This window comes from Pogona vitticeps, chromosome 3, assembly GCF_051106095.1.
Source record: "Pogona vitticeps strain Pit_001003342236 chromosome 3, PviZW2.1, whole genome shotgun sequence".
Taxonomy (NCBI): domain Eukaryota; kingdom Metazoa; phylum Chordata; class Lepidosauria; order Squamata; family Agamidae; genus Pogona; species Pogona vitticeps.
In genome coordinates, this window is record NC_135785.1 from 79,792,553 (window position 1) to 79,810,253 (window position 17,701).

At 39.6% G+C, this 17,701-nt stretch overlaps 1 protein-coding gene across 3 annotated transcripts in view; it reads left to right on the top strand.

Moving 5' to 3' along the window:
- LOC110079719 (gamma-aminobutyric acid receptor subunit pi) overlaps nucleotides 1-17,701 on the top strand; it is a 67,847-nt gene that overhangs the window by 31,165 nt on the left and 18,981 nt on the right. For all 3 annotated transcript variants that reach the window (XM_020794999.3, XM_078391266.1, XM_072995372.2), the window contains 4 exons: nucleotides 2,579-2,646; nucleotides 4,414-4,631; nucleotides 6,815-6,897; nucleotides 17,362-17,499. In XM_020794999.3, coding sequence (XP_020650658.1) covers nucleotides 2,579-2,646; nucleotides 4,414-4,631; nucleotides 6,815-6,897; nucleotides 17,362-17,499 — 507 coding nt within the window. The remainder of the gene's footprint in view (nucleotides 1-2,578; nucleotides 2,647-4,413; nucleotides 4,632-6,814; nucleotides 6,898-17,361; nucleotides 17,500-17,701) is intronic.

The window sequence follows — 17,701 nt, forward strand, 5'->3', positions numbered from 1 at the left end:
TGAGCCTCCAGATATTGTTAGACTGCTTCTCCCATCATTGCTGCTTTAACCTCTGCCACAGCTGGGGGCTGACTGCCCTTTTCATAAATATAATGTTTGTGATGAAACATAGCTTTGTTTACTTTGGTGACAGTACAGAAACGATGTGTCACAGCACTGACCAGTGGTGTATGTGGGTACAGTATCTTAAAACTGCTAGCTATAAAACAACAAACAGGGTTTGTAAATCAAAATGCATTATATTTAAAAACACACCTATAAAATATTGAGTTTATAGGTAAAGAAAGCAAATTATATAAGAACAATATCTCATGCTTTTAATTTCTGCTGTATATCATCCTAAACTCTTTATTTTTCTTCTTTATAGTTTTGAACACTTACTGTCCCATAAATAGATAGATAAGTACATTGACACAAGTACTAACAAATGCATACTTTTTACTTATAACTTCTTCAAAATCATTCATTCTCATTCCAATTCCCAAATTCTGACTCCCAAACTCTGACAGCACGAATTGACTCTGTCCTTCACACATACCTGTGTATATAAAACAGAATCTCTCCAGCTCAGAAGCATACAAATGAATTAGTTTGCAGTTCTATTCATAAAACCTCCCAGCTGCCTTAACTGTCACTCCAGGCACATAACCCACATACAGGTGTCAATCAGAGATGGGCACAACTTCCACTGTGCAGTGTCACAGGTGCGGCATCTTCCCTCTGACCACTACCTGGCCAGCTACCCCACTCACAAACCTTTGTGCACTGCCCAGGTCATCCTCTGTCACCAGCTGCACAGTTCTGGAAGGAGCTCAGGCTGCCCTTCCCTGCCTCCTCTAGCAGCTGACCACTGAAGTTGAGGGGGGTGGGATGGGGACTCTCCCTGTGTAGCCATTGAGTGGTTGGCTGCCGGAGGAGCTGGGAAAGGGCATCTTGAGCTACTTCCCAGACTGGGCAGCCAGTGAAGGAGGACAAACTAGGCTGTGCTGAGAGGCTTGTGAGTGGGGCAGCCAGCCAAGGGGTGGTCAGAGGGAATGTGGGGCAGCTGTGGCACCACACAGTCTGAGTTGTACACCTCTAGTGCCAATCAACTCCAGTTACTTAGCTGGCAAGCCAATACAAACCTATACACCAAATATATATACAGTGCAAAATCACCCCAGATGCTAATGTTACTACCCTTCTGGATGTAGATATCAACCAAGATGTGAAGTGTTTTTGCCATGAATTCATATCCATCTTCCAACATCCAAGTTATTTTGTTCTGTCATAATTAAATGTCGCGGGGGCACTCAAATCTTACTCAGCCTTAAGGTAGATTTCTGTGACTAAATTTAAAGAAGCTCTCTTCTAGAATAAGAGGAAACTCTTTTTAAAAAAAAAATGCAGCAAATGATGTAGCAGATCAAACACATTTTCAGATTTACATGATATACCCAGGAGCAATTGTACCATCAACTGACATCTGGAGGAAACAGAAGGATGCAATGCTCTGAGGGAAGGGGACCCTCACTGCATCTCTGCCAATTTTTTTATTGCTGCCATAACTGCAGGGAAAACACACACACACACACACACACACACACACAGAGAGAGAGAGAGAGAGAGAGAGAGAGAGAGAGCTTCTTAAAAATTAATTTAGAATATCCTTGCTTAAGTTGCCGCAAATATGAAGGAGGAAAAAAGAGGCGGCCTTTAATAATATTTATTACAATAAATGGCCACAATATAGCTTTGGTTGCACACAATAAATTCCATATCACAAGTTACTGTCATTTACATTAAAAGTCCATTTAACAAGTTCTTCAAGAATTGATAGGGTCCAGATTCCAGCTATACTGACGGGATAGTGACTGATGAGCAGATCACTCTTGCTTATTTGGATCACCTACATTCTCCCCTGACTTAATTATTATTCGATTTTAGTATTGAAATCCATTTATGCTAAATTAATGTAATTTGAATGTACATTTGAGAAAATTGACAATTAATATTCTTAATTTACATTCTTATTTCCTAATGGGCAAAAATATGATCCTGCATTTTGCCTCTGTAGTCTCAGTGTTACGGGAATTTCTTCTGGTTTTCTGTCCAGGAAGTCCTGCTCTTTGAGATAGCTAATCCTTAATCAGTGCATCCACATTGTATTTTTCCTGTTTTTTTAATTTCTGTTGTTCCTCTTTTCTGATCCTGCACAAATCTCTTGGATATAAAAACCTTCCATCTTGGAAATCCATCATGTAACTGTGACAGTCTGCTTTTCCCTTCAACTCCATTTGGTCTGCCAGCATATAAAAAGTCAGATACTTTCAAAACTTGATTAGGAAAATCCTGAAATCTTTAAACGAGGTTGAAAAATATAGGTAAGCACTCTTGTTACTGTGCCTGGTAGGCAGAGTTCTAAACTCTTGTTTGGATTAAGCATAGTCTACAACTTCCTTTCAAGCAGAATTCAGTTACAAACCATCTTTAAGCTACAGACATCTTAAATATTCTTTGTTGCTTCAACCCCAGCCCCACCATACAGGTGATTATGTATTTGTGTTAATTTGTGTGTATGTTTGTGCATTTATTTCAGATGGCCCTGTCTCAGTAGGAATGAGCATGGATATCGCAAGTATTGATACAATATCGGAAATAAACATGGTATGGCAATTTTTGAAAAAGCATCTTTTTCTTGTTTCACTTCCCTGTTGTATTAGGTAACTCTAATTGGAAAAGCTTCCATTTGTCTTTTATGTCCAATACTTATCATGTGCCTTGACTTTCAGAATAGGGATACCGTGGTGGAAAAAACAAGAAATTTACCCCAAGACCTTGAGACAGTGGTGGAAATCCTCTTGCGTGGCATAACTGGAGTAGGCCTGTTTGATTCAATGGAACTTAAGTTGGAATTGACTCACCAAATCCCCACTGATTCAGTGTGCCTGCTCTAGAGTGACTTACTACATGAAGCAACAGGATTTTGGCCCATGTGGACCATTTTAAGTTATGATCCTACAAATCAACTGTCATGGCAGCCCTAACTTTCCATCCTGTGTTGATTGAAGGAAATTAGGCCCTAATGCTGGTGGCTCTCCACTGACCGTTGCTTGCAGAGTGAAACTCTGCCACGTGGGGCAGATCCTGTCAAGCTGGAGGCCTTACGCAGGCAAAAAGCTAACAATTCCTCCTGCATAAGTTCCTCTGGTGGCTTGTACAGCTGGGGAAGACTCCCCAGGGAGCATTTGGTGGCAAGATTAGAGCTGGCGATAGGCCCACAGCACCCAGAACCATTAACTGAAAAGGGGCCCGATCCAAGTCCTCACCTCTACCAAAGTGGAACTTGTGTCCTGTTTTAAGCAAGATTTAAAAAATCCCTTCATTAAATTCATGCATCTTCTACCCTAGCCACCCACTTATTTATCCAAAATTTGGTAGCTTTTTCCATCTTAAAATGGCCTAATAAGAAATCAGATCACATCAAATTCTGTGAAGAAGCCAAGGTTATAGCCATCGTTATGCTCCCTGTTTTGTCAATGGGAAGACAAAGCTTTGCATGTCTTGAAGCAGAGTTCTGATTCAGAGTGAAAAAGGTAACCTTCTAAATCAGCCCAGTCTCTTTTAAACCCTTTCCAAAAAAGAGACTACACTAAATCTTGTCTTCAGTGCAGAAACCCACTAATGTTTCAGTGGCTGGTACTGCTAAACCGTTCACGTCACTTAAAACATTGAATGTAATAGTGTAGATGTACTTACTTTGCATGGTTTGTTTGGAATTTCTTTGTAGATTTTCTCTGTAGCAGAAGTGTGTGGGACAGCAAAATGTGAAGAACAGATAGCTGGTAGTTATATTTAGACAGGCTAACAAAATAAAGAGGGGAAATGCTCCTGCTGAGGAAGTAAGTTGTTTATCTGATTCCTCTTTCAGCTAAGAGATACCTAGGGCTCCTCTCACCCCATCACTACAAATATTTTTGTATTTTCATCCATACACTAAAGTGCTTATGGTCTTTCTTTTTAGTATTAACACTGTCATTCTTTAGATGCAGGGAATAACGTATGTTGAGAGAGCTGACAGAAAAATTCTGCACATATTTCTTCAGTGGTCTCAGTTTGTGAGCATGCATAGGGCCAATCCTTAAATGCCAGATTCTGTGAGGGAGTACAAAAAATTAGCACTTGCAAAGGAGGCTGTCAGTGATTGTAGCCTGTGTGCAATGATATCACACAGAAAATGTGATAGTTCTATGCCACCAGCTAGATTCAGAAAGATATGTGCATTAAGCAGGTTATACTGAACTATCATCAATGAATTCACTCACTGATGAATTCACTCTACTGTAAGAAGAGGTTTTTTAAAAATACATTTGGCCAATCAAAGAAGGAACAACTTGCCTATTTCAATTTTTTTAAAATCATCTCTTTTCCTAGGATTATACTTCCACTATTTTCCTGAGACAGCGATGGACTGATGAACGTCTTTGTTTTGAGGGTAATAAGAGCTTAAGCTTAGATGGTCGCCTTGTAGAAATGCTTTGGGTACCGGATACCTTTATAGTGGACTCGAAAAAGTCTTTTCTTCATGATATCACTGTGGAAAACCGTCTAATAAGGATATACCCCAATGGAACGGTCCTTTATGCAATACGGTACGTTTAAAGCTAAGATGGTGCTTTCTCGAGAGCTTCTGTCCCTACTTTTGAAATTGATATTAATGATTCATTACCATTTTCAGTTTGTTTCCTCTTCTTTCACTGGATAAGTCAACTGCAGTTGTTATTCTAAGGCAGTGTCCCTCCCAAATATTGGTTCTGTATATTGGAGCTCTGACATGCACATGAAAACCTGCCCCTGCCCCTAAGGGCTACACTAGATTTCAATTTCACTTTGTAATTAATGGGAAAGCTTGCTTTGGGTAGAGCACTTTGTTCTGGTCCTGCTCTCTCACTCTCTCTCTCTCTGTGAGGGACACAGAATGTCCACAGTATAAAACTGTAGTTTTAAAAAGACCAAAATCTATCCACACACCATCTCTTGCACCCTGTTTTTCTAAATCAAGACTTTACTGCCTGCTTAGTTGGTCACGAGGCACTATTTTATTTAAAGTTGTAAACATGCTATATGAGTGATAACATCAAGGCGGAATTATGTCAGGGGTTCTCAATGTGTGCACTGTAGCAACCTGCAGCCCTCGCAGCTCCCGGTGCGCTGCCAAGCCGGCCAGGAGCTACACAGAAGTTTCCATTTGTTTTTTCTCTGAGCTGGGCCTGCTGCGGTTGCTGCTCTTCTGGCTCCAGTTCTGGCTCCTTTGCTTCCTGCTGTACCCCACACCCCTTGCCACTCCTTCTGCTGCCACTGCTCAGAGGAGCCACGAGTCCAAAAAGGTTTGGGAGCCACTGAATTATGATATCATAATGATGGTACAGTACAATGGTGTCAGATAGGCAGTTGGCAATACCATAAAGCTAGTCTGGAGAGAGGACAATGTTTCCTGATGCCAGGGCAGAAACAGACATTGCAGACAACCTGTTAAAAGTTGAAAGTGTATTAGTGTTGGAGAAATCTGACTGAGCAGTCTTTTAGGTTTGAGAACTCAGACTTGGAAGGAATTTCTTGCTTAAGTGCCGAGGACCGATCACAGAGAGCAATTTGGAGACTCCAGGCGATGAAGGAACCCCTGCTGTGACATTTGCTGCACAATCTTTCCTTATTTCTGCCCTGCTCAGAAGAAGCAAACACTTTCACACCTATTCGCAGCTCACCTGAAAAACCACCAAAGGAATCTCATCTTTTGCAACTTGAAGCAGCTTTTATGAAAAGATAGAAAGCTATCTATGCTATTTATGCATGCATTGGCAGAAAAACTGAACAGCTGCACGATATATATAGAGAGAGATAATTTTTTTAAATCATTTAATTGCTTCTTTTTAAATGTCAGTATTTTCAGGAAGAGGCGAAAGCTGTGCAGAACAAATAATAATAACAATCACCTCCTCCTCCACCACCATCTTAGAACTGCAGAGCTTGAAAGGGTTTGATCTAGACATTATTGATAAAGCAAGAGCCAATGTCCTTGATGCTATATTTCCATGCAAAAATTAAAGGAACAAAGAATGGGAAGGGAAATGAAAGGAGAAGAAAATGGGGAAAATACATTTGCACTCCATATAGGCTTAGTAAACAGTAGGTTGTTGAGACTTGGGATATTATATGTTAGTCGTGTGCAGCTCCTCTGTTGTTCCTTTCTGTGTCTACTGAAGATATTTTTATTTCAGTACTCCAGTTACTGTTTACTACTCTTCTTCTTCTTCAACATCTTTATATGTTCACTGGTTGCCACTTTTATGTTTCATTGCCCAGAATTCTACTGGTGTTTGTGTAACTGGCTGTGGCTAATTGTAGCTGAGATGCTGGAGCACCTCTTAGTTGTGCATTCAGGCATGTGACCAGGCATGACTTGGCACCTCATCAGTTAACTACTATTAGCCATGACAGGTTCCAGAAACCTGATGCAAACTCTAATAGGATTGTGGCCATCGTTCGTCTTATATTATTTTATGCACTGTAATTATTTTAAATTTTTTCATTGCTTTTGTTGTTGTGTTTTCACAAGTCATCCAGCTCATTCTGTAGAGCAGCAGGCTACACATTAATAATTCTGAATTTCTCCCCACTTCAAGTTTTGTTTTCACAAAACATCAACTGATCTTTTCCCCCAGCCATATGTTTTGATTTTTTAAAAAAATAGCTGAAATAAGTAGGATAATTTGTTTCTATTTTTGATGCACAGTATTATGCATAGACAGTAACCATCTGTACTTTGCTTTTAAAGGATAACGACAACAGTTGCCTGTAGTATGGATTTGACTAAATACCCTATGGACAAACAGACGTGCACCTTGCAACTGGAAAGCTGTAAGTGATTTTATTGCTTCCGCAAGGGGGTGGGGAGAAGGAGAACTTGAATCTCTTTGCTGGGATACATTCATCAGGCAGAGGATGCTGTAGGCAAGATCCCAGATCCCCTTCTCCTTTTCTCCCGAGCTCTAGTGTCATCAGTAAGAGTTGGTGGTATGGTATGGCTGTGGCTTAAGATAATGCCTTGTAGTCGGGATTCCATGCTGTAAATAAGCAGCAATTATGCCAGTTGCCCAGATAATTTGATTAGTTTGCCATACCAGTAGAGGTATCCAGTGAGAATCTAGGTGATCCGCGTGGTTACCATTTTGTATGCTTTAGTACTGCAACTAAAAGTCTGGTCTCATAGTAGCAGTTTCTTGGCAATAGTCAGACTTTGGGAGTGATGCTTGAAATGCCCCCCTCCCCGAGAATACCTCTGTATATGTGTTGTTGTTGTTGTTGTTGTTGCTCTGTTCCTTGTAGTCCTGTACTGCTCAAGTAAAAAATGAACAAACAAACTGTTCCCCACTGGTAATACAATCAAATATTCTTGTGCAGTACATTACAGTATAATAGATTGTTGCTGTTTCCACCTGGCATTTAGGCATATGAAGCCGATAGACGCTAAGATAATTCAGACAGAATGGGGAACAATGTTATGGACCCAAACCTGCCTGAACTGCAGGCTTGTGTGGATTTCTCCCTCTCTGTTAGGACAGTATGAGAATGGAATCAGTTACCTTGGGAGGTGGTGAGCGCTTCAGTGCTGGAGGGATTCAAGAGAAAATTGGACAACTTGTTTGTCAGATCTGCTTTGATTTGGATTTCCTGCATTGAACAGGGGGTTGGACTCAATGGCTTTATAGGCCCCTTCCGACTCCATGATTCTATGATTCTCTCCTCCAGCACGCTACAGCTAATCCAAAGCACAGTGCGAGTTTTCCTGCTTTAAGCTAACCAGAGTTTGATGTTAAGTCTAAGCATTGGGCACTGAGGCTACTGGGAACCCAGACCTAAATCTGGTATGGTGCCTTTGGTAAAATCGGGGTTTTCAGTCCTTTCCCCCACAGTGCTTCGAAAAACACTGCTCTGGAGGAGATTTTTAGGACATGATGGAAGGGGCACCACAAGGCGGTGGCGGAAGATTGTTTTCACTTGCGGGTGCTGTCTCTGTGGCAATAGTGTGTACTTCCTTCTGTGACCTCCACGTGGGGAAATGGCATGGCCTGAATTTCTTGCAAAACCAAGATTAAACCTTACTGGTCTGGAGGCAGTGCTTAAATGAGTTTAGGTCTTATGAGAAAAAGTCAAGCTAGTGTATGAGATGATGAGAGAAGGAGAAGCTCACTGCCTTTTTTTTCCCCCCTGCTCCAAGAAACTGTGGTTTGGGAGTTAAATCTAATCTGGGCATCAGAATGTCTCAGAGAAAATAGTAGATTAAAAAGATGATGAAGTATTTAAAGCAGAAAAGCATTTCTTTGCTGAGTTGCTTACATAATCCCTTCGTGTGGAAGGAAGAAGTCCAAAAAGGGGGTAACTGGATAGCTTATTGGCAAGGTCCCATATTCATATTGTAGATTTCACAGCCAAGCAAAATAACTTCAAGTACTGTTCTTGGCTGCCATCCTGTGCACAGCCAGATGGTGGCAGTCCCAGTAATGAATGGGAAGTGAGTGGTACAAATCCATGTGGGATTAGAGCTGTAGTCATTTAAGGCAAATGTGCATCCTGCTTCTTCCCCATCCCCCGAGTGTCATTTCTAGGCTTTTGACCTTTAGATCAACCTAAAAATCCCATATTTTGTGACAGGTCCTTCTTTCTGTCAAGCAATGTAATCTTGTATTACACTAGCATGTACTGTATTTTGTTTTTCACTAGCTGATAGTAGATGAGTGTGCCAGCATAGTCATAATTTTTGCCCTCACTCAGGCAAGTAAAAGTTAATTACACAATATAATTCAAAAAGGGAGCCACACATTCATTTTGTGAAAGCAAACAAATATTTTTCCTTTAGAAAGTGTAAATTCACTCCAGTTCTAGTATAATCCAGCTTCTTTATACTTAAAATTCTAGACAGGTCAAGAGAAGATGAAGGTTGTTGATTAAAAAAAAAAAACTCAGTTGATTACCACCACCACTACCATCCTGAAATTGACCAGTTTTCTAAGCATAGCCATCTAGTGGGCAATATAAAGGATGTCCAATATAATAAGGAAAGCTTCAAGTAAGAAAGAAGTGAGCAAACAGTGTATCCAGTTAAATGTTGAGTTGCTTTCCAAACATTGAAATATCTCTTTTGAAGTAATTTGTTCCATAACACATTATAGTGTTTAAAAAGTAATCCATTACTCACTACATGATTCTAAGAATATGTTTTTACATTGTTTATTACTTTTCTGTCCCTTTTCTGACACCACGCTTAGATTTAATAAAAGCAGGGGATAAAACTTAAAAAACTCATGTCAAAATGCGACTTTATCCTCAACTGTCAAATTACATCTGAAGTCTACCTTGGCTATGCCTCACTTTTTAAAAATCCACCCAATAATTCTAATCCTAATCTGCCAGAGAAAAGTTCCATGGATGGAGATTTCTTGCTACCAGTGTTTGGGCTGGCTATGGGCCTCAAGATCCTGTCAGAGAGCTGGGGGTCATTGGGAGACAGCAGAAGATTGAAGGCTCCATGACGGGGCCCCACACCTGTGACAGATAGGCTAGGGCTGGTGTTAAGTATTTTCCTAGCCAACGAAAGCAGTGTGAAGGGTTAAAAAAGAGAAGAGAAGCATATTAACAGCAGAATTCTACTTCTATCCTCTGGGGATATTAGGACTTATCAGCCTCATTTTTCTTGCATTTCTCTGAATCCCACTGGCAACACCTTTTCTCCTGTTACCACAGTTCTGTATTAGGCTGCAAGACTTATTTTTGCCTTTCTGTGTTGAAATTTGTGTTTACTTGTGTATATATTTTGCATGGATTTTTCTTAAAGTATACACTTTGGTGCCTTTTCCCATTGAGTAAAGCCTGATTGTGGACACTCTGAGGACGTGCTTTCTTGTATGCATTTTTTCACGTAGTTTTATGCACTTTTTGCTTTGCCAAAACGCATCATAGATTTGCAAGGCAAAAATCTACTTGGTCTCCAAGGCAGTCTGAGAAGCCTGTTTTGGTAGGAAAATGTGAATGTAACAAATTATTTTCCGTTTATACATCTCCCATTACCCTGGCAAGCATTTGGAAGTCAGTGGATGATCTTTAAGGTGCCACCAACTGATTTTGTTGTTGTTTTTATCCTTCTCCAGGGGTATTTTTAATCAAGTGGAGCTATATCATTATACATAAAGAGCAATCTTGCCATGAAGAACTGTTGCATTAATTAAATAGAAAAGCAGGTCTATGTCAGTGAGTTTCACAAGGTCTTGCTCTCAGAGAGAAACCAAGTAAAACCCCTCCCCCCACATTTGATTTCACAGTGTGAATTTTTCTTTTCCCCTCATAAATTATTTGAGGAATATTGTAGAATTTCTTGAAAACTTTATCATCCTTTTTTTTTCTGGAGGAAATTTCAAGCTACATAGGATTATTACAATTCTGGCAGAATGATAACTTTCCTGTTTGAGATTTACTTGGAAAGGGCCAAAGAAAAAATGAGTTGCACAGGATTGTTACATCTACTGCACTGGTCAGAATTTGGCAGATTTCTGTATAGAAAAATGGGTGAAAGATAATTTTAATATTTAACTTATTGTGTTTTTTAATTGTGTTGACTTTAATGTTGTTAGCCGTTTTGGGTCCCTTGTTGGGAGAAATGCGGCAAATAAATAAATAAATACAGTGATGCCTCGCTTAACGAGCACTTCGTTTAACGACAAATTCGCTTAGTGATGGCTTTTTCAGAGCGATCTTGCGCTCCATTTAACAATGTTCCCTATGGGCAATTTTCACATAGCGATGTTTGGGACCATGCTTCGCATCGCGATGACAGTTTGGATCCCCCTGTTTCGCTTAATGATGGTTTTGACAGTCTCATGTTGGCTGTTTTTTATATGTTTAAAAATGTTTAAAAATGTTTAGAATGCTTGAAATCATAAGTGCACTTAATAAACCCTTTGTTAAACTAATTTGACTTTGTTCCAACTCTTTTTAAATTTGTTGTAATCCCCCCCCCCCCCCATTGAGATGTATTGAATAGGTTTCAATGCATTCCAATTGGGGAACTGCGTTTCGCTTAGCGATGTTTCCTATGGCGATTTTCGCTTAAGGACGGCAATCCATTCCCATTGGAACAGATTATCCAGTTTTAAATGCATTTCTATGGGAAACCGTGTTTCGCTTAGCGATGTTTTCCCATAGTGATGCATTTTTTGGAACCAATTAAAATCGTTAAGAGAGGCACCACTGTAAATGAAAAATGAGACCAGAGTCTTATTTCTGAGGGAAGACAAGACACTCCATTAATGCAAGGGAGAATCTTAGTAGGAAACCTCAGCAGGATGAGACTTGAAAAATTGCTGAGAATGAGAAACATTGTGTGTTGTCATCATATCTCTGATGTGCTTGCACTTAAGGGTTTAATGTAGTTTTCCACTGAAATAAATGGAACAGCCTTTGGGTGGCAGAGCATTGGCAATGCACATGAGCGCAAGATGGCCCTTTGATTTGGAGGGAAAGTAATCCACTCTGTGATCTGCCAGTCTCCAAAATTGTATTCCGTGACACTTGGATAGGCAGCAAACATGCTACAATAAGTAATCTGTAATTATTAGAAGTAATTGTTATTATTTTAAAAAAATTAATTAAAGCTTGCTCTTAGGTGATATACAGTGCATTCTACATCAGCAGTTTCTACACAGATCAACAGAGTCCTGTACTTATGCATTTCCCACAGGATTATCATTGGGGAAGTAAAATAAATAAACCAATCCCAATGCACCTGAAAACAAAGGAATGATACCATCTGTCACTCCAAAACTACACACAAGTGTTTTCTGATTAAATGAAAGCAAAATGTAATAAAATGATCAACGTGTGTCACATGATGTTGGTTGCTTAGCTTTCTAGGGCACTAGTGAGAGAAAGAAGGTCAAGGGGGGGGTGAAGGAAACCGATTATTGCATCCATAATTCTTCCATACTGTTCTGTCTCTGAGTGTCTCAGCATGGGGCAAAAGAGAAAAAAAGCTAATCTTCCTTTTAAAATAAAAATAAAATAAAAATTTTTAAAAAATCTTATTCTGTTTTAACAGTTGCTGACAGATTAGCAGTCTCCCCTTTTAGAAATACACTGTGCATGACAGTGAAAGCTTGCAAAAACATTGTATATGTATGAACAGAATTTCTGGTACTTAAGAAACGTGTTAACTGGAAACAACATGCAGGTTGGTAATACTGCCAAATAAAAAAGTGGATTATAACTGGCTTGGGAAGGACCATAGCTAAATCTGTGCCGCCTCTAAGTGTACCACTTGATATATGTACTCAATATTGTAGCATTGAATGCAATGATAACTGTTGGGGGCTAATCTCTAAAGTGACAGCAATAAATCCCAGTGGCTTTCGGTGGAAATGTCACAGAACCTCTCCTAATTTTACACATGTCTGCAGTAAGCAGAGTTTTTGATGTCTGCTCAATGCAAATGCCTGCTGAGAATGAGAAAACAATGGCTCATTTGCCATAGTGTCTGCGATGAAGGCTTGAGTCTCAAACCCATAATTAACAACAGAAGCAAAATCTCATTGATTTCAATGAAACTGTCATTTGCAATTTCAGGTGAAAACAAGATTTGTGTGGGTAGTTTCCGCTAGTTGTGCTATTATTGCAGGTGCAACTGCCTCTCCTTTTCTTGTAGGATATAGATGAAGAGTACAGTATTTTATTCTGCAAAGCTATATATAATAATACTGAGGCACAGTCAAAGGCAATTTTTAAAATAAGTGTGTTTAGCTTATTAATAACCATAGCACACTCTCAGTAGCAAGACACTTTACAGATATGCATAAGAGAAGTACAACTTACAAACATTTTTTCAAATCTTAATGGTATATCATTCACCTCAATGGTAGCTTTTTAGTATTCTCTATGTAGCAGCAATAATAATATGTAACATTGCTATCTTTGCCCACAGATTATATCACTCTTCATTCATATTGCCACCTACAAGCACTGTTTTCTTTTTCTTTCTTAAGCAATTAGCAATAAAAATGAGAAAACACAAGGAAAAATAACAGCATTTCTTTTTCAAAAAGTCTGCTTCATAAATTGTATACATAGAAAATGTAATTGTGCCCCCTTTAATTACTGTCTCTCTAGTTATCTGACCAAAGCTAGATATTACTTTTCTTACATTTAAAAATACATTGTATACCGTATTTTAAAATAATTTAAAATATACACTTAAAATCATTTTAGACAGTTTAAAATAAGATATGGATTATTCATTGAAACTACACCTGAAGTTGTGCTACGAGTCCAAAGTGTGAAGAGACAGTAAAGGAGAACCTCCTCAAAGAAAAACATGCTGACCAAGGAGTTCCTTCCTTGAAAACCTTATAATTAAGCATGTAAGGTCTTGATCATAGAATGTGGTTACATAGTGCTCATTAAGTGCTATGTGTAGATATCTGTTGTTGTTACGTGCTGTCAAATTGCCTCCAACTCATGGTGACCCTATGAACGAGCAATCTCCAAAATGTCCCATCCTCAACAACCCTGTTCAACTCTTGTAAACTTGAACCTGTGGCTTCCTTTAGGAAATCAATCCATCTGGCATTTGGTCTTCCTCTTTCCTTACAGCCTTCAGCCTTTCCCAGCAGGGGAGTTTTTCCTGTTGTGATTCACGCAGCCACTACATTGTTGTGAGCTGGTAGCAATAAAGACAGTGGGAAGAAGTTGCAAGGCTGGAAAATACTTGTTTCCAGTAATTAGTTCCTTTTTTTTTTTTTTTTGGCGCTCAGCTTTTATTAGTATGACATCTACAAAAAGAATTTCAGAGTATGGACTTTATATTGCCCATGAGTCTAAAATTGCTTTGTAGCCACAAAGGGGATTAGTAGAATATTTTTTAAAAAAAAACCTATTCATTTTCACAGCAGAATATTCTTTAAATTCCGCCTCCTTATTCTGTTTGTCTTTGCCCTTTGGGATTTTATTTTAAAGGAAAGGGATTAATAAAGCAAAGCATGCTGCTTATATGCCCACCCCATAGCACTTAAAGCACTCTCTGGGCAGTTTACAAGTTAATTGTGCAGGCTACACATTGCACACACACACACCCAGCAAGCTGGGGACTCATTTTACAGACTTGAAAAGAATGGAAGGATGAATGAACCTTGAGGTAGCTACATGGGATTGAACCCTGGGTCCTGAGCACAGGTTTGGCTTCAGTACAACAGTTTAAGCACTTTCTGTTAGCGCATAAAGCTGACGTCTCTGGAGCAGAGTCTTGTCCAGTCCAGGCAGTCCAAATAACTCACACGTACACAGGCAGCTTCTCCCAACACCAAAGTATATTTACAACATATACAGCAATTCCACTGCCAGCATGACATCAAGCAATGGATCAGTCGTGGAGATACATCATCAGTTCAGCTTCACATATATATACTTATACATAATAGCATATAACTAATCATAGCAGATGTTGCATCATCTATGATTTGGCATATGTTGCATCGTCCATGACTCAGCATTACTCAGCATTCTTGCACACCTGTACAATCATGGATGCTCATTAATACAAACTTTGTTCTGCCAGGTTAGGAAATTAATCTTGACACTTTCTTTGGCTTCTGAAGGTTTAAAAGTATTCTTCCTTTTTCAGTTATTTGCAAACAAACAGTAAACATTTAATCATCTGCTTAATGTGGCACTTTCAAACATCAACAGAAATGTCATGGAATCATAGTATAATGGAGTAGGAAGGGATCCATAAGGCCATTCATTATGGATTGCAGGAATCCAAACCAAAGCAAGTCTGACAGATGGCTGTCTAATTTTCTCTTGAATGCCTCCAGCTTTGCAGTGCTCTACCTTCTGAGGTAATTGGTTCTGTTGTCATAGTGCTTGATCAGTTAAGGTTTTTCTTGATATTCAGCTGAAACCTGGCTTCCTGCAACTTGAGCTCATTATTATGTGTCCTGCAGTCTGGGATGATTGAGAACAGATCCTGCCTCTCCTCTGTATGACTGCCTTTCAAATATTTGAAAAGTACTAGCATATCTTTCCTCAGTCGTCTTTGTATTGCAAACAGAAATCCACGCTCCAGGCTGCGAAGTATAATGGTAGTGATATTTATATTCATGATGAACATTTATAGCAGCAGATACCTTTGCACATTACAGGAAAATGTGCCACTACAACAACATGAATATCAGTGGATATCAATAGATATGAAATGATATGACAGCAGATCAGATTTATTTTAGGGGGAAGTATTTCACTGCAAAGTAGGGATGGAGAAAGTGTGGCCAGATAACAAATCCCATCATCCCATCAGATCTGGCTGTGCTGGTGAGGACTGATGGAGCAATCCAGTAGCTCCTTAGAGAGCCAACCACTCACTAACCCTGCTGTAAAATTAACAGTATCAAAAATGACACTGCTCTTTGGGAACAAGGGAAATGGACATTTTATCAGAAGTGATGAAGGACTTTGTATGAAGAGCATACAGTGAAATGAGAACTTAAATCTGGAAGGCAGAAAATAGTAAAAAGAGCAATTTAGAATTTTGATATGGCAATATGTATAGAATGGATGTCAGTATGTTATTGTTTCTCCTTTTCCCCCTTAACTTAAATTCCCTTTTTCCTTTCTGTCACCCCTTGTTAAAAATAAGTTTTTTAAAAAATGACACTGCTCTTTGGAGCTTTAGCACTGAAGCATCTTCATTACAACAAAGCTGTCTTCAGCTGATCTGTTATATGGTTTAACTAAACACGTGAGGAGAGGAATACATTAGCCATGTCCCTATCGGTCTTTGCTGCCCACTCTCTGTGAAGGTTCTCTGTGGGATGTGAAATCCTGGAAAATCAGGGTTTCTACATGCATAGCAGAGGCTTTTCTCTTCAAAAAGCCTGGGGCTAATGTGCATCCGGCTCATGTGTTTATTTGAATTGGACAACAAAATGTTTGAATGTTACTTTACTTATTCAACTATGCTATGCTGAGGACCTATAGCATTTGGTGGTGGCCCTGCTATGACTGATGAAATTCAAGACACACTGCGAACTGGAAGGATAAACCTGGAGAACTGTCCCAGCCCATCGGTGGAGTATTCCAATGATGCAGCTGTTCTGGTGGAAAAGAAAGGCTGGGAGAACAGCCAATATATAGCAAAGTCACAAGTGGGATGTGGGTAGCACAGGGGAGGAGAACACTTAAGGTTTAGGGTTACTTAGGACTATTATTTACAGTTGCCCTCGCATTGATATCTCTCCAAACCACATTGCCATGTAAAATCACATTATACGGTGTGACTCAGAGCTAGAGTGCAAAAAAGTTACTTTGTTTAAAAGAACTTCAATTCTCAGCCAGCACACCCATTAGACAATACTGCCTCTGGAATTCTGGGAATGGCAGTCAAAAAAGTACAGTAACTTCTATGAGCTGTCATCAGTTTAATCACAGCATACCACCACAAGCCATGTATAAACCCCCTGCCCCCCCCCCGAGACCACCGTCTCTCTAGCTGAAGAATATTTGTCCCAGTTTTTCCTTCTAAATTTCCTAATTGTTCTTCCATACACACAACACTTTGGAGGGATAGTGGGGTGGGGAGACAAATACCACATGTGTTTTGCTTCCTGTTTAAACCCTCTTTCAGATGGCCATTTCTCCACGGGAGTCAATAGTTCTTATCTAGTATACTGTGACCACTCATTTATGAACATGCCTTAGTTCAGTAAACCATCTACCTACTCCTTCCGCCCACCAGAAGTGATACCTTTCAGTCAGCAAGCTCTCTTGTTCTAAATTCACAGTAATTCACAGAACGAATGTAAATCTTCCACAAGGATGTCTGTATGCTCATATTACTGCCATGCATTTCTGGTCCACTGAGGTTTCTCCAGTGTAAATCCTGTGCCTAATTTTTTTACCTTTCCCCTCAACTGCACATTGATTCACTTTCCAACTGCACAATTTCACCTCAGCCCACTCCCTACTGCACACTTGGCGTTCAACTGCACATAAAAATGAAACAAAAACAGCACATAAACTGTTCACTCATAGCCATAACAATCTGTTACACAGCTGTATAAAGCACGAAATACCTAGTTTCAAAGCTGCGTCTTAAAATATTCTTCCCTGTTGTTTAAACATCTGCTGTAATCCTAATCTTGAATTCTCTGGGCAACTCATAAAACCAAGGGAGGTAAATCAGAGCTTCATTAGAGTAGGTAAAATGTAAGACAAGTTATGTGTACACATCAAGCTAAACTTTCATGTGTAATCAAATATCTTCTTGTTGTCTTGTCCAAACAGGGGGTTATAACATTAATGATGTCATGTTTTACTGGACAAGAGGAAATGATTCTGTTAAAGGCTTGGATACTCTTCGGCTGGCACAGTATACAGTAGAAGACTACTATACCTCTGTCTCTGAAGCTGTCTATGAAACAGGTAAAAACATAAAGCTTTATCGAAATCCTCTTCTGTTTTTTGCCTGGGCTGGGCAAAGCACAGCCTGTGTTCCCCAGGACCTCAAATGCAGCTTGTAATACCATGAAGGGTTCCCAATCATCCTGTTTCAAATTTCTTAATCATCCTGAAAAAGTCTCCTTGCGCCCTCTAGGAGGTGTGGGAAACCATCCCCCCCCCCCCC